At 43.7% G+C, this 22,808-nt stretch overlaps 1 protein-coding gene across 4 annotated transcripts in view; it reads right to left on the bottom strand.

Annotated features, from left to right (window-relative positions):
• LOC139829289 (uncharacterized) overlaps window positions 1-16,879 on the bottom strand; it is a 32,528-nt gene extending 15,649 nt beyond the window's left edge. For 2 of the 4 annotated variants that reach the window (XM_071816128.1, XM_071816130.1), the window contains exon 1: window positions 16,149-16,329. In XM_071816128.1, coding sequence (XP_071672229.1) covers window positions 16,149-16,226 — 78 coding nt within the window. In that variant the 5' untranslated portion in view covers window positions 16,227-16,329. Of the gene's footprint in view, window positions 1-11,721; window positions 12,263-16,148; window positions 16,330-16,414 lie in introns of those variants that run through there. The other 2 variants (XM_071816131.1, XM_071816129.1) reach the window with 2 other exon arrangements.
• Window positions 16,880-22,808: the final 5,929 nt, after the last annotated feature.

The raw sequence follows: 22,808 nt of genomic DNA, 5'->3' as shown, positions 1-22,808 counted from the left end.
AACCTCAAGACAGGGAAATTCATTAAGCTTGTTCAAGTCTATCTTCTACTTTTCCATTTGGAGCATTAATCTAATATGTCTAATACAGACAGCCAGTCTTAGAGACTATGGAAATGTATATTAAAAGATCAGCCCCCACAGAAATACAACCCAGATTAGTATTTCATATAATTCTCACTTTCTACTACTGATCATAGTAGCATCTATTTGTGCTCTTGGCTAACATACAACTTTTTGACAACACAAATGTGTTGTCCTAAAAAGCTGGTTTTGTGATAAAAACCTTAAGAAGGTAAAGAAAAACTGTCACTGCAGTATCTTGAACTCTGTTATTTTCATTATAAACCCATTTCTTTAATGTAAAAAAACCCCTGCATTGATGACTACCCATGAGTCATTGATCCAACTAATCTTCTGTTTCAAAGACATGCAGCCTTATTTACTTCAATAAGCAGTAAAATCTAGGTGATTTTGATTAAGTTGTCTCTTCTTCAAATGTACAGCCTCTCAAAATAGTGACGGCAGATACCAGCTCTCACTAGTAAACTAGCAATCAACATGCATTTTACATAACACAGCCGTAGTTCTGTGTGAAACGTGCCATTTCTTCTTTCTCCATGAGTAACCTACAGACTCCAAAGAGGCAGGAAGTCGTAAATGGTGGCACTAACTACCATGCTGCTTTTTCTTCTAAAGGTACAGTATACCTTCAGACATCGTATTTAAAACTACCTTCTCCCAAAGATACTCTTGGAGCCTTTTTTCAAGGTTCTTTCATAGATTTGGAGAGCACAGAGCCCTGTCTGGGCCCTGGGCTCTTTTGAAAAGGGGGAAAAATAAGTCAGAAGTACTTAGGTCATAAGCCCTGTCTAGAAGCATGGGTTTACAAAAAATAATGGGAAAAGAAAGGGAATGCTTTGGGTTTGGTGGGTTTTTTTATTGGAAATGATTAGTCGTCTTGGTCTGTTATCTATTTAAACACAAAGGAAGCTTGGCAGTAGAACAAACAAAGCTTACGAAGAACACATAAAGCCACAAAGATCAAAATACTCCAGACTATTTTTCTCGTAGCCCCTCCCCTTGGCTCACATTGAAATGGAAAGAAAAAAAATGCAAAGCCAAATGTTAAAAGCCCTTAAATAAAACCAAAAAGGCAGACTTGTTCCGCAAGGCATGACCTTAGTTTTCCTGCAGGTGCTGTTCATATTCTGTGTGATTTCAGCGTGGATGGCAATAGAAAAGGAGCAGAACAGCAACGTGGGTGGAAATTGTGTTCCGTATTTAACTTGAAATCCAATCCTTGACTTTTAAAAGTGTCATTTAAATCAAAGCTTGTTAAAAGTACTGGCTTTTCCTTTAAGGCGCCCGGGCTGGTCTATGGCTTGAAGGCTCAAGTGGAAAAAAAAAATGGCAGCACATTCATGTACCCAATACGTATTGTTCCGTCTAATGCCTTAGGAGTCCCACAGCACCTAATACCAAACTAAAGTGACGTTTACTGACCTAGATTAAAGAAAGTAATATTTTGGGGTTTAGTCTGAATTAGTTAATTAATGGTAAAAATCCAGGTGAAAACAGCAAAATTTTGTCAGTTGACGAGACTACAGATCCTAACATTTAGATCCATTTGCTAATTCACATCAGAATTACAGATACATTTGTCATCACTTGAATTTCACTGAAAACTAGCTGGTTTCTAGTGAATACACTCCAGTTCCCTCAGGGAGAAGATTGCTCCCACACTTGGAGAAGGAAAGGGGGTTTTTTTCTGTGACTTCTCTCATTTCTTCCCTCCATCCCAGAATATCAGTGCAAGACTAGTTTGTCCCATGCTAGTCTTCTGAGCTCACATTTAAATAAGGTATTTGTATAGCAAGAAGCAGTAAATAATGCCTAACTTTTCAACTAAAATGTGTACCTGGTTTTGGAGCCAGAATGTGCACCAGAACTGCTGCTATTACAGGGCCCTCCTCCTGGATGTGGGACGATTACAGATTGGCCCAAACCTCCTTAAATTAGCAAAGATGGAGGGTTGAGATTTTATTTTGAGGAATATGTGAACTGATATAGTTGCCTTTTTTCAGACACTGAGAAGGTGCTTGGAGGCGTTCACAGCCCCACCTCTACTACCAGAAGACTCTGTTAACACCCAAAAGCATCAGCCATCGGTTCAAGTGGATCTTGTGGGATTAATCATCGAAGTGCTGAGTGGGTAAGTGCATCCCCTCAAATCCCTCGCCCCTGCTCCCAGGATAGGCTCTTGTTCCTGCCTGCATTTTCACTTGACTCTGGCATCATTTGGAGAGAAATATCTTGCAGGCTCTGTGCACATTTGAGGAGTTTGGGTTTCAAACTCAAATGCCACTTGTTCCCCTATGAGTCACGTGGCCACCAGGTGGCTGCAATATCCAGCTGAACCCCAACAGGTACCTTGCATTTCCCCAACTTGGGCTAGTAGGGAATTGTGCAATGTGTGCATTCAGTGATGAAGAGCCTCTGCCTGAATCATAGAAGAAGCCAGGGCTCAGTTTTTCAAGCTTCTTTGTCCTGCCTTCAAGAGAGAGAAGCTTCTGGAATAAGGCAATGGTGGGGGGCCCAGAGAGAATGCAAGAAGGATGCTGTGACGTGTAGCCGGTAAGAGAAGGTGCCACGGCCATGTGGTTCAGCTTGTGAAGATGTAGGTCCTGCTGAAGAGAAGTGGGGAAAAAAAGTGATGCAAGGTCCTGGCCAGGGAGATCCATTTGTGCTCATAGTTTTTGAGGAAGAACAAAAAGGTGAAATACTGATAAACTTCCTTTGTTCACGTTAATGCCGGTTACAAGGAGCTGCTGTTTGCAGCATCCTGGAGGATGCTGTCCTGTTTGCATCCCATGCAAAATCCCAAAGATTGTTTGTTTTTAAAGTGTATTTATTTCAAAGAAGAGAAAGCAGGTCATCCTGCCTTGATGTCTGTCGTTCCTCTGGAAGCACAATCTCAGGTTCTCTGCCCTGGGACCTGTCCAATGTAGCTTGTTTTCTTTTATAACGTACTTACTCAAGAAATACCAGGTTCTCTGGGTGTGTACACAGAGTCAGAGTGAAAGCCTCAGCAAAGGAAACTGGGGACACATACTGGAGCCTCTGAATTTCCAAGCCATCCTCAGGGGCCAAGCCATGCACTTTATACAATAGATACTCAGTTGCAGGCTTCCAAGGAAATGACGTGCAATGTCATAACCCACTTTGCCCTCATTAATGCCTTATGCGCATCCTGGTTTCTGTGCATTCTTCACATTTCCAGTTTCAGACAGACTTAAAAATGTCACTTCCACTTATTTTTAGAAATGACAGAGAAGGAATAATCCACTATATTTCAAACTGGCTGAACATTTAAGAGCTGCTGCATTTATTAGTGTTTTCAGGAACAGACATGTATTATCTCCTTATGCAAGCTAAAGGGCTTTTTGATCTTTGCTTGAAGACTGTACTAGAAAGATTTAATACTACAGCGAGTGAAGGTGAGGATAAAAGCTACTTATGCAGACCTTAGGCCCTTAGAAAAAAACATCCTGAAATCAAAATACTTGGTTATGATCCTGTGCTTTTGATGGAAAAATTTTTTGTCCCTTCCTGTAATATAGCACCATTACATAAATGATCCTTGATTGTTTTGGGTGGTTGTTGTTGGTTTTTTTAATTGTTTTGTTTTTCAGTAGGAAAGAGAGACTCCCTCCCCAGGTAATTGTTTTTTTCATTTAAAAACCAAAATGCACTTCAGCTGCAGCCACAACAGGACTGTAGGCAGTATACAGCAGTCCTATAGTAGCCTTATCTTGTCAGCTTACAGCTGACTCAATGGTAACCACAGAGGAACACAATTAGTTTCTGGACAGAGATGGATGCAGCCTTAGAATCCAAGACTGTTCAGTGTGCATTACTAAATTTAGCCCTCTGAGCTCACCATAGTATCAGTGGGGTGAAAATCCAGCAAGCTTTACTTAGGGTCCCTCGCCCCTCTGAAATAAAAAGCATACAATGTGCACACATGCACGCACATGTGTGTTTCTTTCAAGGAGCTGGCAACGCTGTGAGACCACCTCACCAGCTCCTTCACAGTTTATTCTGCCCCAGGGACCTCTTTAAGACTCTGGCTCCACCAGCATCGTCGCAATTGCTCAAAGCACACAGGGTAAAGTACGGTACGGTATCTCAGTTACTGCCCTCTCCTGCCCTCCAAACATAGGCGGTTTCATTCTGAGTTAAAGATCACTCAGACTCACAAGGACATTTAAATGGAGCCAACCACCTGGGATGAAATATGAAGTGGCCCAAACTTGTGGACAGAGCAGAAAGAAAATGCTAAACTTAGGGTTTTAAGAAGAAAAGGAGAAGGAAAAAAAGAAAGTGGTCATTCCACACTCTCAGCTTAAGGGGTAAAAATAAAAGATAGACAAGTCCTCACTTGCTGAGGTGGCTGGAACCAGCTGCAGAGCTACCAGAAATACAGTTCTTGTGGTTCCTAGGGAAGGCCCAAGTTCTTCTCTCACAGGATTTCCAAGTTAGGGAAGTCTGAGCTTTTTGAATGCTTGTCAAATACAGGATCTGAGGAAAGACTATCCCAAGAGCAAGATATAAAACTCCAGTCTGTTAGTTTAAGAAGTGACCACGTTTACTTCTCTAGTTGACTGATCCAGAGATCAAAGCTGGTAGGACATCTTGCAAGTGGAGTACAAAGTTAATTGGAGACTTTTTAAAATTAGCGTTCTACTTAATTTTGCATTTTCAGCTCATCTTTGCATGCAAGGCTTATTTTCTTTCATTAGTGTGAACTAGATACAGCGGCAGCACATTTAACCTATTTTTCTACCTGGCAGTGCAAGAATTTCTGCAAGTGCCTTGGAATCACTATTTCCCCCTCTGACAAATTGCCTTTGCTGTTTACAGCATGAGACAACAGCAGAAGGAGATGTTCTCATCCCGTATTAGGGTAACTCTTCATCTACCTCTGGATCCTTGAAAGTAGCAGACCTGGCAGAAGTAGATTAGGACATGGAACTGACGGAGTGTAACAAAATTGCTGACCCTTTGCTTAGTTATTAGGAGAGTTGTCCCTGTCTCCTTTTTCCAGTCCTTAACTGTAACTTCTGTTTTTGTAGAGTGCCAAAAGAGTTCAATTATGAAAGTATCCTGTTTGCTAAGGGGTCGCCCTCTCCCAACGCAAACCCATACACCTGCACACATGCTTCCTATTTTCTTCTTGTTCCCTGACCAAACTGACATAAATGAGCACAGAAAAAGGTCCAACTGTAGGACCCTGAATCTGGGCTGAGCATACATTTGCTTTTAATACATTCATGTTATCAGAGCAGTTGCACTCATGTTTTCAAACAAGGGCCTAATATTTCTTGAAGTAAATGCAGCCTGCTGGATTTAAGCAGAACCAAAGCTGCATTTTTTAATAGATTTCAGCAGTGGTTAGCAGCAGTTCCACCATATGAAAGTGATCATGGATGTGACATTTCCACTCTGCAAATCCCTTTTTCAGGAAAGAACCCGACTCCTGTTCCTTCTTGGCACACATCAGGCAGCTGCACAGGTCCCTTTTTCAGGCCTATCGCCAAGCTTTCTGTTGCTTTTAATGGTTTACAGGGCATTTGAAGGGAACAAATATGCAGGTAGGAAGAGGACTGTGAAAGCCTGTTGCTACAGGAGAAAAGGGAAAGAAAAATAGCAAGGGAGTAGAGGAGGGAAGCAGGAATGCATTGCAGCAATTAGAGCAAAGAATGCAAAGTCTGAATGAGACTTCAGGACTTGCAAGTCCAAATATGCCTCGGACTGTAGGCATGCTATTTTCTCTTATTCCTCCCATATGTGAGTTTGCTACAGCCGAGTCCTGAGCTCAAGTGTCGCAACAAGACTGCTTGGAAGGCGCTGCTTTATTTCACTGGAGAGCAGACAAACTTCTGACTTCTTGGGGGGAGGAAAAAAAAAGTCAGGGAGGATGGTGATGTTTGCATACCCGTGGATGAAGGCACGTAAGCTCTGCCAGGACTGGATGAGGTTGGCAGGGCTCAGGATATCCTCACCTGCTCTGGGTCTCTGAGGCCAGCACCTCATGTCTGCCTGTAGATACAGCATTTCCTATGGCAGCTTGCCAAACTGTTCAGCGGCCCATTGCCACAACAAATCTCTGCGAATCAAAGCAGCTGCAGAAGAAGTGGCAGGAGAAGGTCAGTGATCTCATTAGAGTCAGGAGGCCCAGGCCTCCCAGCCACAGCAAGCTCCCGGCCTCACAGCTGCAGTGTATTTTGATACCTGGCCTCAAGCAGATCACAATAATTGCACCATGAGGTCACCATCCCTCCTGCTTAATCCTCTCTGGACATGGGACATGGGGAAAGGGAAAATCACACACACAAAAAACCCAACACATGGGTGCTCTAACCATCACCAGACATAGCAACACACTCCAGGTTCTGTGGAGAACAACAGACCTCCTCATTTAACTCCAGAGACGCAGTGCCTTTTTCTTCTTACAAAAAAATGTTGTTCCCCAAAGACACAAACAGGGGCTGTTTTCCAAACAGTCACCCATGGAACAGCACAGCTTTCCAGAGCAGGATCAGCAGTACATACAATCTGGGCATACACTGTAACTTCACATTTTGTACTTGCCTTCAGAGCACTGAGAGGAAAGGTAGCCTAATGCTTGGGTGCTTTGGGGAGGTTCAGGTGGGAAGCAAAACCAGTTTATCCTTATTAGGCCAGAAATGCTGACCTACCCTGTAGTTATGAGCAATGGGCAGAATTTTCTGCAGTAACCACAGATATTTTGAGTACCTGATGCAAGATTCCTGTGTGAGGCCATGAATGACAATTACCCAGCTCTGGATGTGGGGCTTCGCTGGATAATTTGGCTGTCTCCCTCTGCAGACAAAAGCCAGAGTTGTTTCCTGCAGAGGGAAATGCACAGCAGGAGCTAGAGATGCTCTTAACAGTCCTCTGAAAGAACATCTCCCCATCTCAGCAAAGGTAGGACCTGAGGAGGCTTCCTGGCTAACTCAGCCACCTAAAGCTTTATAGGTAAAATCTCAGGATACTGAAAAGATGATAAAACCATGCTTGCTCTTTTTCCTCACATGGGTAGAAGCTTTAGTTTTCCCCTTTTGGTTCTTTAATTAAGGTTGAGTCGGATTGACCTACAAGAAGTCTTGTAGGTCACAGCTATGTCAGTCTGGCTAAGCAGAGTTCTCTCTCCTTATCTCGTTCTTTCTTTGGTTTACATTTTTTAGGCTAGAAACTCTTAGGATGAATAGTTTTTCTCTGGGCTTGGCAGCAGCCTGGCAGTTTATGGGTACATTGCTACCTGATCTGACGGTTTCCTAGGCTGAAGTCACCACCCCAGGAGCAGCCCTGGCATTCACCGGTTGCTCTGTAGACACACTCATGAAGTGGATAAAATACTGGTAGGCATATGAAATGCAGATAAAAATGCTCTGGAAGAGATCTAGGCCAAGGCACAGGCCATTTCTAATTTTTTAGTTAATTTCATTGATACCTTTATGTCCAGGTGGTTTTACTAGAAAATAAGTGCCAGGTCTTATTCTGAACTTTACTCCATCTCTCACTGCAGCCCCACTGTGCAATATTTATTTCCTAATTCTCATCTTGGTCTGAAAGGGACAAAAGCCAGATTGTTTTTCTATGAAATTAGTAGAAAAAGAAAATCTATGTAAAGTGTGCAAATCCAGTGCTTGGAAAGACCCATTTGACTGGGCAGTGTTCCCTTGGGGAATGCAACTATTACACTCATAAAGTAGAACTATTTTAAGTAGAAACCTGTCATTAGTATTGCATAAATTTATCGTGCTCTTCTCATGAACAAATGCAAGGGAGACACGAGAGCAGTCTGAACATTGGTTTTCCCCTTTCATCCCAATGTTAGCTTTCACGGCTAAGGAAGCATACAACATATCTGAGATAACATCCACTAAGTAGTGCTAGAATTCCCATCAACAACCAGCTTTTTCTTGTGGACTTTTCAGACTAATCCTTGGTGGGGGCGGAGGGAAGAGCTGACTCTTGTGGCTGGAACCCAACAGACAAATAGAGATTCTCTGATACACATGCAAGACACCATATATCAAATGAGATCCTACATCTATACAAAGCTGCCAGCCCTGTTCTGGTTTAGGGTGGGTCTTTTTGTTTTGTTTTCGTTTTCACAAAATACCCTCATTCAAACATACAAAAAATTGAAAGCTTTAGAAAGAGAAACAAAGGCATCATTTAGAGTGTCTCCTCAGGCAAACAATCATGAATATGATGGGACCATCATAAATAAAAGTAAGGCAGTGTAATGAAGAGTTGAAGATGCCATCGCCAGGTTTTAATAGGCCATCATAGGCCTTTTTTCTACTAGAGCAAGTTCTCATTAACAAAGTGTATGTAATGTGCCATAGAAAAAAATAACAGTAAATTATATGGTTGGTGGGAACTGACGGAGGTGATGAGGGAGTTTCCAGAAGATCAATCTGGTTTTCATTTTCTATAAATTGAAAAGGCCAAAGCAGCTCAAATTAAAGAGCAGAATATATGGTTAGATTTTTTGAACTGCTTGGTAACCAGACAAAATATATAATAAAACAAAAGCTAAAGTGATGCAGTAAAGGTTTGCTTGTAGAGTTCAGTATAAAAGTCCACTGAGCAAGTTATGTATGTTCATAGGACTAGTATTCCCAAATTAACTTATATATATATATATATATGAAACCTCCCAAATATGTGGGGGAGATTTAAATAATGAAATCCAGATGCAGCTTAGGTGTCCAAAAATACTTTGTCTTGTTTTGAAAGTACCAGAAACAGGAGAAAGGGGAACTGAAAGGCAATCCCATGCAAATTTTGCTAGCCACTTCCCAGGAAATAAATTTGAATCTTTAAATGCAAACAAAACACGCACATATACATATAAACTGGCCTTGTGCTTGAATTTCCAGCTGCATGACCCTGTTTTTCCAACCAGACGTGTCAGATGTTTCACATGTTGGAAGTCTATTGTACAAACATATGGAAAAGGAAACATTCCACATGTGAAAGCCAAAGTCTGCAAATGTTCTGGATCACCACTAGCGTGCTGCAGAGTGGTTACAAAAACTCTTTGGGAACTGGGTCACTGTTTCACTAAATGGCACTAACAGGTGGGAGGGCTTATGCAGAAGACATGGATAGTGAGCCTTAAAAAGCAAACAAAGAAAAACCCTCTTCCTTTCATGCAATATTTTTAACTAGGTTTCTAAAGGAGCTGTTCCTAAAGCTGAGGCTGGACTTTCAGAGGTCTGTTATGGTCTGCACCCTTAGTTTCGGACGGCAGACAAACACCAGCACCTTTCCCCACCTCGTTGTTTTGGGATCAGTGTCCTCGCGTGCACTATGCAAAGGGAAATTTCCAAGACTCCACCTTTGCCAGGATTTCAGAGAGCAGGATGCTTGTAAATTTTACTGCCTACACATATGGAGAGACCATGAGGGCACAGCAGGGAGAAAGCAGAAAAAAGCATCACAGATATTACAGCCAGAGGAAAAACCAGGCACTGGCTATGTTGTTACAGGGTCCCAACCAGAGAGTTTATTTTCCCAAATAAATCTGCTTTGCAGACATCCTTTCTTCTTCCCCATTCAACTTTCAACTAGGAAACCTGGAACAAGTTATTGTTGATTTCAGAGGCAAATCAAAGTGTTCAGCCTGCTAAGCTTGCATTTAAAGTTAGTCTTGATGAGCAACTCCTTGGGGCCCTTGTATTCAAATAGTGAGGTCTCAGATTCACCTGAACTGCCCACCCATGCAGAGCTACAGGATGTTTCAAAAAGATGGACCCAGTTTCAGATATATAGTGGTTTCAAATTGGGTCCATCTCTGTGAAACACCCTGTATAATGCAGGCAGGAAGACAAGGGAGTGCACAGCCTAGGATTCAAGCCCCAGTTCTGACAGTAAAGGCTCCACATTTTAAGTCAATTCCAGAAAAAAAACAAACAAAAAAACCCAACCAAAAAACCAAGCACCACACTTTGTAAAACATAAGCAATCATTCAAAACAGTGGAAAATTTACTAACCCAGACCAGGTAAGGGCTGGATTTAGGTAGAACAAGTGGATTAGATCTCCCATTGCTAATCCCAAATTGAGTACTGAGCAGGCACAACCTCCTTGGAGAGGCTGAGCAACCAACTTTCTGGGATTTGGATCAGGTTGGACATTTTGTCAGACATCAGAGGCACCGTGTCCCAGATCTCCTGTCTTCAGGAAGGTGTCCTTATGGGCACCCTTGGCTCCTGACATTTGCTACAGTCCTGCTACTCGTGACAGGATAATGCAACACAAACATTGTGAAAACGCATCAGGAAGAGGTCAGTAAACTTCCAAAAGTGCCTTCTTCAAATCTAGTGGTAGTTCTGAATGGAGACTTGTACTAGCCCATTTTATTTAGGTGGTTTGATGTTGCAACCTGGCTGCTAATATAAAGAAATGAGAAGAATAAAATACTGGATGAAAATGAGATAGTGCTGCAGGTTATGGCTTGCATGTGGCAAATTTGCTTTTGTTTTGCCACTTTGAACACCACCCACCCCTGCTTTATATTGAAGCATAATGGTGCTGCCTGCACTCCCTCAGGACCAAGGATTTCACCTAATTTAATAGTTTCTGTAATTAGACATTTGTGAAACTCTGAAGTCCTCTGATGAGAGATGCTGTAAAAGCATACTGACTCTTCTGCCATGAAAGGACTCCACCCAAAGCCAAATACAGAAGTTGTCCTGAACGTACATCATCACTAACTCAAGCAGTACTTATGGCCTAATTTAAATCCTCCTGAAGTCCCAGATGACTTCTGTGAGCTCCAGGAGGGCCCCAAGAATTCTAGAAAGGAAATACAGGCAAATTAGCCTTTTCTCCTCTCAAAATTGGAACCTCTTTTTCACCAGCAATGACATGAGTAAGGATATTTGAAATGAACCATAAGGCCATTTGCTGCTGAGAGCTTGTAAGAGGAATTACGATGTTCTCACCTTGAGTTTGAGAACTAAGGCTGCCAGTAAGGCTCTTCCCTGCTGGTGTATAATTGTTTCACATATTAATATAAGATCCTATAGTGCCCTGTCCCTACTGCACCCTCCTCCTGTATGTACAAGCAGAAGAGGACTATTTTGCTCTTCAGTACTTCCCATACTCAAGTATCTAGCCACCAAGTTGGATATTTTTTATTTATAGACCTGAGATACCAGTGCACAGACTGACCTTGTAATAATAATAGTGTGTAATGGGAAGAGCTGCTGTTCCAGACCAGCTCTGGCTACACTGGAATGGCTGGGTGGCTGCTCTTTGGTACCAAACGTGCCATGAGTTTTTGTTGTTTTTTTTTTTTTTAAGAAGAAAGGGAGGCAGGAAGAAAAAGACTTGAGGTTTTTATCACCATTCCTGGTCTGTCATGCAAAGAAGCAGATGGGGAGAATAGTAATTGTTCATTAGTTACCACAGGAAATTTTGTTTGCTGGATCTTTTTAAACCAGTGCAACAGGATTGTTTGCTTCAACCTACTTAGATAGTAAAGAAACAAAAATGACTTCAGCATTTTCATCCCACGGATGGCTGGCATCTCTGGTGGTACCGCACTCTTTAGCTCCTTGTGCCTAAAGACTACCCACATCGTTCCAGAAATCTGCCACCGGCTCACTTCTCTTACCTTGGCTGCTGCTTCCATTGCTGGCCTTGGCAAATCAGAGAACTACAGCTCCGTGCTACAAAGGGAGAGTCCCACGTGCTGCGCAGGACCTGAGGCCGACCTCGTCCATCTTCTCAGCTTTCAGCTTCTTCAATGCTTCAGTAATTAGAGTTATCAGGACTAAAAGACTGTGGACATTATTGCTGCTTAGCGTGAAGCTAACAAGGGAGCGCCAGATTTACAACATTCTGGCCAGACAGAGAATTAAAATAAAGATACAAATCACTGCCCAGTTCCAGGGATACGTACTCCAGGATCTTCTTTTGCCAGCGACTCCACGTGAACTTCAGCCTCCAGCAGAAATCTGCCTGCGTTTTTCTAACTGAAATGCCAGTCGGACCAGTGGCGGATGCAAACTAACATGCATGAAAAAGAAAAGTTCAGTGACCCAAATCAATTATGTTTTAAGGGCACTGCTCTGGACACAGTAGGAAATATTTTAAACAGGAAAAAGAACTAAATGGCATCATTCATTGAACTGACGTGGAAATGAGACAGAAATGTCGTAAATAAGTTCAATGCAAGCCAGTTTTATGTACCAACTGTAGTGGATTAAAAAGAAAAAAAAAGTAGGCCAGATATTTCTTAGACTCAAATAATGTTTCAGACTTCTGGGCACTAAAGTGAACAGTACAATAAAACAAAGCGGTTCCCATGCTCTCCTTGAGCACAGGCAGTGTTACACAGTTTACTTCCAGGCATTGAAAAAGGAGGTCTTTATTAAAATAGGACAACCTGCAGGTCTTCTGTATAGAACAAAAATAATAAATTAAAGCAAAAACAACTTCTGAAAATCACGACCAGCTACTGCGGCTGGATTTTTAAAGCTCGTACGCACAAGGTAGTGAGAAACAGCTCTACTGCTTCAGGATATGTGAATGTAGATAGCTGCTCATCAAACTGGCCAGACATCCAAACTCTCCACACAGCAAATATCTACCAAGGTACCTTGTAAACGCAATAGGAAACAGCTACAGCAATTAATCAAGGTATAAAGAAAATAGGAAGACCTATCATTTTTCTGCTCCTAAAGCACGGAGTACTTCCACAAACAGTGAAGACATTAATAGATATTATGTTCACTGCCAACAAAACTTTCAGGGTTTTTGAAGGTACCTTATTTGCCTTGATTGGCTTTGTTTCTTGAGACAGAAAGACAGTCTGGTGGGCACATACAGTGCTTTACAGTGACCTATAAAGAAAAACTACCTGGATCTAAAAAGCCCATTAAAATGTTACTAAAATGACCCCCGCATCTGGCAGCAGCTGGGATTGGAACCAGATGTGCGGTACATCTGGTAAAGAACGGGGCTGCTGCTAGCAAACAGTGAGCCGTTTGGGGGATGTACTTTTCCGGTCCAGCATTTGTCTGGAGAGACTTGACAAAAATTATATATTTTGCCTCCACTTCTCTTAAGGCCAGTAATGGACCTATTGTGTGTCACCTTAAAACATTTGAGAATTTCCACATCCTTTCCCCACAATCAGAAGTGCATATTTGGCTGCTCCAGTTGCATAATTTACTGGTTCAGCTACATGCTCGGTTGATCTGGCAGGAGACTGGTGCAGCAGTGGAGATTCTGGATACATTGCCAATTGTGCAGCACGCTTTGTTGATCAGGGCTGTAGAATTTAATAGCTGAAATTTCATACACTTTACTAATCAGGCCACATTCTTTGCTAATTGAAGTGCATATTTTAGTAGTTGTTTTTTTTTTTTTTAAACCTTCACTGATCTTGGGAAGGATCCTGCTCGCGCTGAAACCAGTGGGAATTTTGCCATAGTGCTCACTGGGAGCAGCACTAAGACTTTCTTTAGAGGGTCTAGAATCACTACGATTTCTTCTCTTAAAAGGAAGAAGAGAGGCTCCATTTCTTCTTTAAGCCAGCAAGTGAACAGAAGAATACCAGATGAAGGATGGCACTGGCATAGAGACCTCCTCCACAGGGGTTTGATTAAACAGATAATATTTTATGGACATACACAGACGTAACTCTGACTGTGTCATTCTTTCATCAGCTTTATGTTCTTCCTTCAGGATAAACAAGCCAATTATCTGCACATCTTGTTTCATTTGATACAGACAAGCAGGAGGAAACATCATACACCTTATCTTCAAATTTTCTTTCATTTGATCTAACTCCTATTTTTATTTTGCCATAGTACCCAGTGAAGGATTCCAGAGCGAGCTCTGCTTTGCCAGTAAACGTTTCAAACGTCCACGCTACCTCGCAGCATTCCAAAGTTTCTCAGCTCTGAGTGGCAGAGATCACCTTCCTGGGTGACAAGAGCAATTCAGTTTCCTGTACCTCATGCAGACTTTGTCCTTGCCAAGGGAGCTTCTGTTACGTTTTTATATTGTTAAAGTCTAAGCCAGAAGACAATTCATTTATCATAAATCTTTGAGTACCTTTTTTCAACTCCAAAATTGATCTGTATTTGAACCACCAACTTAGAGTGGGATGTGTATTTTTTTACTAGCATAGCAACACTGCCAGAATGTAGCCAGAAAGCTAAAGAAGCCTATGCAGCATAGTGCAGTCCTTGATGAGTGAAGAGCAAGTGCAACTTAAAAAATAGCAAAAAGAGGGAGCAAGAGATCTACACGCAGATCTTCACACACAGATCTTCACACACACAGATTTTACTGTCACGTTTAGGATGATAAGCAACAGAAAATGCCCAAGTTTCATTCTGCAAAAGAAAGAAGTCTGGGAAATTATGCAGGAAGCTGCTGCTTCTTCATTAAGGAGGCAGTTTATTTTCTATAGTGCTGTTGGTCACTACTTAGCTCGTTCAGATACTGCCTGATGGGAAATCAAATCGTTAGAGGACCACAGAAGTTGGCTAGGAAACACAGAAAAAAGAAAAATCAAGCAAAACTAATACAGCTTGCCGATGCATTCCGTGTACCACCATCGCCACTCACACTCAAAGGCACTACACACAGCTAATACTTGGTCCACCTCGTGACTGTACAGGCAAAGTTAGAACAAAGCTAGTGCAGAAAGGATGCAATAACTTAGAGCAGCAAGCAACTTGTGTAGTTTGATAAGAGAAGTATGAGGGATGAGGGAGCCATTCAACTCTAGTAACAAACCCAACACAAAAGGGTAAGCTTGCAGTGCCATTCTGAGTTAAAAGAGAAACAAAAGACAAAACCCCACAACTGTACAATTCAACAGATTTAAGTGTGCATCTTTTTAAAGTTAATACTTAGTACTTCAATGTCAGAAATGTGCCTTAATTAAGAAGTTTCCACTGTAGCTGTCCTCACTAGAATACCAGAGTGAGATAAAACATCTTCGTTTCAACCACAAAGTCATTGCTGTGTTCATATGTGCTGTGGCAGGGAGACGGTGTATCAGGCAGAACTACAATGCTGTTTTCCACCTGGGAAAGCAATCCTCCACCTTTATATATATATATATACACATGACAAAAGACATAAATGCATGGAATATTATTTTCTTATAGTGTAGTGGCTCATATTTTATAGATCTGAGAATCTCTACCTGAAGTGTCAAATCTTGCTTCTGTCCGGCTCCATAGGAAAAGTCACACTCAATTAATCAGGACTAGGACTGCTCACCCTTCCCAAAGCACAGAGTGACTGTTTGTTCTGCAGCTGCTCCTAGTTGTGGGGTACTCTTTGCTTCCTTGTCAGCCTTTCTATCCCTGCAGAGCTCACCCAGTGGTTCCCAGGCTATGCCAAGGTCCCTGCCCTGAGAGGTGTAGCTGTCATTTGCACTATTTACCTGCTTTCGGGACTACAGAGGAGGTCCACAAGACCAAGAGCATGGGGACAGTAATACAACACAAAGTGGTTTGTTTGGGTTCCTTATGCCAGGCTGCCCCTTGTTAGGGATGCCTTTGGGCAAGTGCTCAGGTTTCTGCTGGAAAGGCTGTTGTGTTGATTTCCACGGGGCTTGCACCTGATTTTGGGTCTGGCTGTATCGAAGCAGAGAGGGTGATCCAGAGACAGAGTCCCGCATCATGGTGTCTCCCGGTGCCTTTCGGACTCCCAGGCGAGTCACCAGCCAGCCCCTGAAGAGAAGCCCGCTAACCCCGCCGCCGGGCGGGCAGGGGCCGAGGCGTGCCCGCGGTCCCGGGCAAAGGGGCAGCGAAGCCGTCCCCGCGCCGGCTGCACCGCTGCATCCCTTCTCCCGGGAGCCGCGGCGCATCCTTTGTCCCGGGAGCATCACCGCATCCCTCTTCCCGGGACTCCCGGCAGCTCCGCTGCGTCCCGGGACTCCCGGTACTTCCTCTCGTCCCGGCGGATCTCCCTCCCCGGTGCACGCCGAGTCCCGGGGCACCCCGTCCCCGTGGGGCTGGCCGCTGCCCGCGCCGCGCTGCCCGTCGCCGGGCGTCCGGTGCCGCCCGTTACCTTGCCTCCCGCCCCGCCGAGGCAGAGAGCCGCAGCTGCCGCCAGGACGAGCCCCACGCCGGGGAAGCTGCGGACCATGGCGCGGTGCGCTGCGCCGTGCCGAGCCGAGCCGTGCTGCGCCGAGCCGAGCCTCGAGCTGCCGAGCTGAGCCGTGCCGAGCCGAGCCCCAGCGGGCGCCGCTGACAGCGACCCCCCAAACCCGGCCTCCCCGCCTCTCGCCCCCTCCCCCGGCCGCTCCCGGCCCCTGCCCTCCCCCGGGGGGTCACCTGCGGCGCGGAGCTCGGCGGGGAGCGGAAGGGGTCGGGCGGCCGCGGGGCGGCCCGGGCTGAAGGGAAGCGGAGGTGCCTGGTCCGAGTTCCCCGCCGTGCGCAAGGTCAGAGCGGGGTGTCCCGGGCTGTGTACTCTGCGGGCTTGGGAACGCCGGGGATGGAGGCAGCCAGCGTCTCCGAACAGCCTGCTTGAGCGGGCTCCTGCGGGAAGAATTTCCTCTGCTGTCTGGTGGGGGGGGATGGAGGGGCTGGTGTCCTGGCACCAGCGTACCCGGCCGGTGCTCCGGTCTCCTGCCAGACCCCGGAGTCCAGTCAGGGGGGTGAATTATCAGTGGGAAATGGGAAAAGAGCTCAGGTCTTCCCAAGGAGGGAAATCACCCCGGCTTCATCTGAGCACGGAGCAAAGGACAGGGAGGGAATATTTCCAGTCATCCTGGGGAGCCCAAAGAGAAACAGCTGCCACGTGCTGCAGTGAGTGCTGGGCGGCCCCACAGTCCCCAGCGACCAAAAATTATTCTGTCCTTGCAGGTGGCAGCACGTATACGTTGCTAGCTGCAATTAGTTTTTCTCTTCTGTAGGACGAGTTGCAATAATCTGTTTTAAAAGTATTTGACAAAATACTGTGGGTTTACCTGCTCTTTTGTAGCCTGATTACCCCTCACAGTAAGCAGCAGCAGGAGCCCTTACATATCCAGTGCTGACTTCCTGAGAGGGGAAACTGGCAAGCAGCAGGTTATTACAGAGTTTCTGACACCTCTCCCAAAAACTGTTGTGCCCGCCACTACTAGAAAAGGGACAATGGACTAGCCAGGCTGTTGGGCTGTTCCTGAATTCCCTTTTCCTGAAGAGATTAACTTTCTTTTCAGAGGATAATGTAATCAATAGAAAACAATTGGATAATACCTTCAGGTGCTGTCCAGGTGGGTGCATATAATAAGCCTGAGGTTGGAGAACCGATATCAAAGCCTTTTTTTTTTTTTTTAATATTCATGAATACATGAATGTACTTTGCATTTTACTTTATCTTTATTGTCATGTCATTGTGTAAATTGGAAGGAATGTCTTGAATCTATACTTTGTAATGAAAGGAGAAGAGGCTGGGCACAGGCACCAAGGCAGCAGTCTCCCCTTGAATACACGCTGACCCTGAGCTCACGTGTAACCCAGGGCTATTCACCCACTCTGTGGGTTTGATGTCCTGTATATAGAAAAAAATGCTTGACTCCTAAAGAAGTGAAACAGATATCCATGTAACCCTTGCACTGCTTGTGAGAGGAATCTGCCTTTTATCCTTTATTGTACATACTGGGGACACCTAGAAAAAGTAAAGAAAGACATGATTAGCCCAAGATTGAGAGGGAATGATGGGAAGACTCTGCTTGCCGCCCTCTTGGACCACATTGCCTCCCTGGGAAATTTGCATTTGCAAATATAGGAATAGCCCTTCGATGGAGGGGCACATAAGGAACATCTTGATAGCTTAATTGGCTTGTTTATCCTTCTTGCACTAGAGGCAGAAGATGTAAATAGTTATTTTTGTGGCCAATTCTTATTTCTCCCTTTTCAGGGCAAATTCCGTGTAAATGGTGTGTCAGTTATTTACTGTGATTGCTCATGTTCAAATTTACATTTTGCTCCTCCTGGGTAGTATTTCTTTGTTACCTGTCAACTGAAAAAGCACATCTATTCTGAATAAGCACATAACCCAGGACACTTGGTGTCTCTGGCAGGAGGGGCTTTTGAGCGGGAAGGAATTTTTCCAAGCACAACGCTTCTGCCTGAAGGGCAGTCTGGCGTCTGCAGCACAGCGCTGTGGAGCATTGCTGTTCTTAACACTCATAGCTAAATCTTAGGGCGATGTCACCATAAATGCATGTTAAGCTTTGAAAAATCCCTGAAACAAGAAATCCACTTCTTTTCCACACGAGGCTCAATGGGACAGAAGTAAATACAAAGATTCCATCTGCTGTTTCCTTATGTTAACGCACAGTTGTTCACGACGCAAGTCAAGGACTAGCGGGCAGAAAGGAGCATTCAAAAAGTGATTTTTCTTCACTTGGACAGGGCTTGAATAATAATATAAAAATATCTAAATAAAAAGAGAGAGAACATACCCAAGTCTAGCAATGCAGCTCTCTTTTTACGGATCTTACATCCCTGTTATTTGGATTCCTTTCCAGGGGTCATCTGAGTGCAGGCATCCATAATCCTTTTGAGGCAGAGAGGCTGCTGTGTGGGCTACACTTATGTTCCAAGCTGTAGACCTTGAGCATGTAGCACAGACACAAATGTATGCTGATTTCTCATGTTTGTGTTTACTCTGTTCTTGGCCCAGCAAATTCTGTCAATATGTCTTTGTCCTCTTATCTCAGCAACCCTCTGCTAGCAGGACCTGTCCACACAACACTTCATTGCTGTGGCTTAGCAATGACTTAGCATCTAGAATTAAGGATAAAACTTATAGTAGTCTGCTCGTAAGTATTTTCAGCTCAGATTGGTGACCCTTTCAAGCTGTAGTTTTTATGAAGATTATGTTTTATATTTATGAGCTCCCTTTGTGAGCAGGCAGTGGGACTTTGTACGGGCATGGACAACTTCCCACACCAGGAGGCATGGAAGACCAGGTCCAAAAGTTAAGTGCCTACTGAAAGTAAAAGCCATGAAGCCAAGCTTGCAGGTGGTGCACCAAGCCTGCGAGCATGGCTTCTAATGTCCCTTCCAGGGAACATCTGGCTGGTAAGCTGGCTTCCTAGCCACACAAGGCAGCTGGAGGTAGACCAGGGATAGATGTAATGGAAGCATTAAGAAAGGACAGAAGGGCAAAAGGAACTTTGCTTCCTGCCTACTCTTTATTCCCTTTATTACAATCTCTACAGCTCCACTTCTCACAGTGGCCACACAGCCCAGATCAGAGTTGTACCCCATTGCAACTGCACGTCAGGAAGGGGAGATGCGGGTGCAACTGTGCACGTCCCCAAACGGACAAGCCAAGCCTCTTCCACAGTCACTGAGGCACCTTTAAGAAATAAATATTCTGTTCTTTGTGTTGGGCTTGCTGTTGAAAAATTCCAGGTTTCCAAGATCTTTAGCAAGTCCTTCCAAGGACTGGCTGATGTTACCTACTGTCCTGTACCATTTTGAGGGCTCTTGAAATGCTGAAGACAGCACCACGTTTCAGTGGAAGAGTGACGTTTATGGAGGCAGTTGATAGGATTTGTGTGTATAATGGCAGCACTTTTTTAAGCAGTAGCCCCAGGCTGGGAAAGTAATTTATAGTGGGGGGAAAAAAAAAATAAAGTAGAAACTTGCTGTTTGCAGGCTGGCAGCAAAAATCATTTATTGTGGGAAATGTAAGCTTAAAACCACTAAAACCCAGTAATTTCCATCCACTCTCACACACTTATGCACGGAAAGATAATTTACTGAATTAATTTCCTTAAATATGTAAGGCATCCTGATACCAAAAGTAACCCTTCCCGCCCAGGGAGACTATCGTGGAATGTCCCACAGAAATGAATGTAGCTCTTAGCAGTTCTGTTTTCCAAAACAGCTGGTGTGACCAAACTGAATCCAGCTTTAAACAGGAGGAGGGCACTGGCGAGATACTCTCAGTAACAAGGCCTTCAATCTTAGTTTATTCTCTGTACGCAAGAGTTTTCATCTGCAAACCTTGTGGTTACAAAATGTGGCTTTTCGTGCTTTCTCAGCCTTGTCTTATGTGGAGTAGAAGTTGATTAAAACCATTCTGAGCTATGTTGCTGTATCAGACACGCCACAATTACATTTGAGTGTCTCTCCTGTTTATAGAAATGAGTCAGGAAAGTAGCATTTTAAATAGTTACCCATGCTAGAACAGACACGCTAAAAATTGCTTAGGTAGAATGCTGTATAAATGTTTCACATATATAAATAAAATGTGTAAGTAATATATATAAATAAATTATTAAGGCAGTCTTTGATAAAGCATATTTCTGAAGACCTGAATTCTATATCCATAGCCTGTATTTAATACATTTTTTTTTCCTCAGTGACTGTGAGAGGAGAGGCGGATGCCTGGGACAGATTGCCATGTCCAGTAACAGAGCCATTTACATGTGGTTAGCACAAATTTATTTCTTAATGAAGTTTCTGCAGTCTGAGTGACACCAAATAATAGAAACATGTAAGCAGAAATGGATGCAATAAACACAGGGAATTGGAACAGAGTGTTGTCGGTGGTTAGGGAGGAAGATGTCCACTAAGGAAATATTTAGAAAAACATGTTTGTGCTATAATAGCTGTGACTGAAAGCACCATGCATGGGCTTTGTACTGTGTAGAGAGTGCCACCCTCTGCTTCTACAGAGTATGAAGCCTTTCTCTCTCACCTGGCTCTTCCTCTTATGCTAGTACAATTCTCTCACACACAGAGTGAGTTACAAAAATACCCTGCTTGGTAGGTAAGTCTGCAAATTGTCTGTCATTCTCTGTTAATTTTAATTGCTAGCTCAGGTCTCTAATTTGGCATTATATGCCTTCTTATTTTGTTTCGAGCAAAGATGAATAAATTTGCCTTCCTCTTTCAGGGGCAAGGCCCTGTGAGTTCCTGAAGAATACTATTCCTACTAAGGTCTGAGAAACCTGACTTGGAGAGAAGGTGGCACGACAGCTCCTGCACGCAGCCTGGTTGCAGGGTGGAAGAATGCTGTGGCTGGCTGTGGTTAAAGGACTCACTGCTGTACATTCTGATTTTTATATCTGAAGAATAAAAGAGTGCTCTGTGAGAGGAACTTGAATAGATTTTAGAATAATCCGTGGGCACTCTCTCTGCTGGAGACAGAGATTGCAGCTTATAGAAACAACTCTCCTGCAAAGGTACATGTATCCCTGCATTTAAAAGCCTTGTTAGTGTTAGACAATTTTTCTGACTTTTTAAACAACTACCACGATATCCCCCTGTTGTGCTAAAACTTATGTTACTGATGATACGTATCTTTCAGTGAGAAGGATTCTCTTTTTTGTGCAGGCAGCCTGTTCAAGCCTGCTGCAGCTTTGTGCCACGCTCGGATGGCAGTCCGTGAACAAGTGGTTATTGCTGTAGCTGGGGGGGCTTGGTGCTGTGGCAGACTTGAAAGTAAAAAAGAGATACTTTGGAGCTTTACCCAAGTAATAAATTGTCCTAGAGAGTTGGGATCAAAGTCAAGATTAGCACCTCATCGATCTTGAGTTCACTGTGGGAGACAAAACTCTCAACTTTTTACATTCTTACACGAAAAGCAAAGCAACAGATTGAACGAAGATTAGGCATTCAAGTCTTCCTCACCGTATGGTCCTTGACAACTTCTGTGAAGAGTATCCAGTGAAAGTCACTACTAAAGAATTTGAAACACACATTTGTATACACAAGTTCTCAAGGATTCCTCTCCAATCTCAGAAGAGACTCATTCTGTTAACATCCCTTTTGGCTCAGCTCTCCTTCACCCATACAAACCCCACATAGAGTTTACAAACTCAATGCCGAACGTGTGCATCCAGCCAGGAAGGTCAAACTTCAGGTCACTCTGGTATTGAGCCACAGCCTGGGATTGCCCACTGGTGCAGACATCTGGCTCAGGCAGCGTAATAGGAGGAGGCTGCTGTTCTCTAAATCCAAATATACTTTTGCCAGGTATTTGTGCAGATCACTCATTGAGACTGTGTGAATTTGTGAACAGTAAAAGGTGTTTCATTCAGTAGAGTCTCTAAGAAGATTGCACTGAGTCCTTGATCACACTCATCTAGTCCCTATTTTAGGTTATCTGGCTTGCCAGCCTCTCTCAGACCCATGCCTCCCTGCATTTCCACTTGCAAAGAGTCTGCTTCCCGAGTTAGTTTGTAAAGTAATGTTTGCTTCCAAATCCCACCTAGAGCACTACCTCTGCATAATCTGCGCAGGAAAACACCCACGTACTGTCATTAGCAATCTGTCAGGAGCTTGATTAACAGGTTTGCAATTTAACCAAGTTAGACTCACCAGTGGTTTCGGTTTAACTATATTCTTGACTTGCTGAACAGCCTCACATCTTCCTAGAGAAACAGCTCGGTGGGTTCATGTTCATATCAAGGCTAATTTGGACACGTTGAGAAAAGCAAAGAGGAATAGATGGAAAAGCTGACTATGTATGTTTACCTGGCAATTATAATTTGGGTGACAATATGATGTTAGAAGGCATCTTCATTATGAAAATAAAAATGTTCAGAGTTAAGGGGCGGTGATATGACCTTCCACAGACATCTGGTTTTCCAAATCCATTTGCTAAGCATTATGGTCCGTACGGGTACTCTTGCAAGGTTAGGGGTAAAATCTACCCAACCAATAAACTCTCCAGCAAGCCCAAAATAATCCCAGTCTAACGAGATGAGCCACTATGCTA

This window comes from Patagioenas fasciata, chromosome 17 (genome assembly GCF_037038585.1).
Source record: "Patagioenas fasciata isolate bPatFas1 chromosome 17, bPatFas1.hap1, whole genome shotgun sequence".
NCBI lineage: Eukaryota > Metazoa > Chordata > Aves > Columbiformes > Columbidae > Patagioenas > Patagioenas fasciata.
Note: the sequence above shows the minus strand (reverse complement) of the source record. Positions and strands in the feature narration are given on the sequence as shown.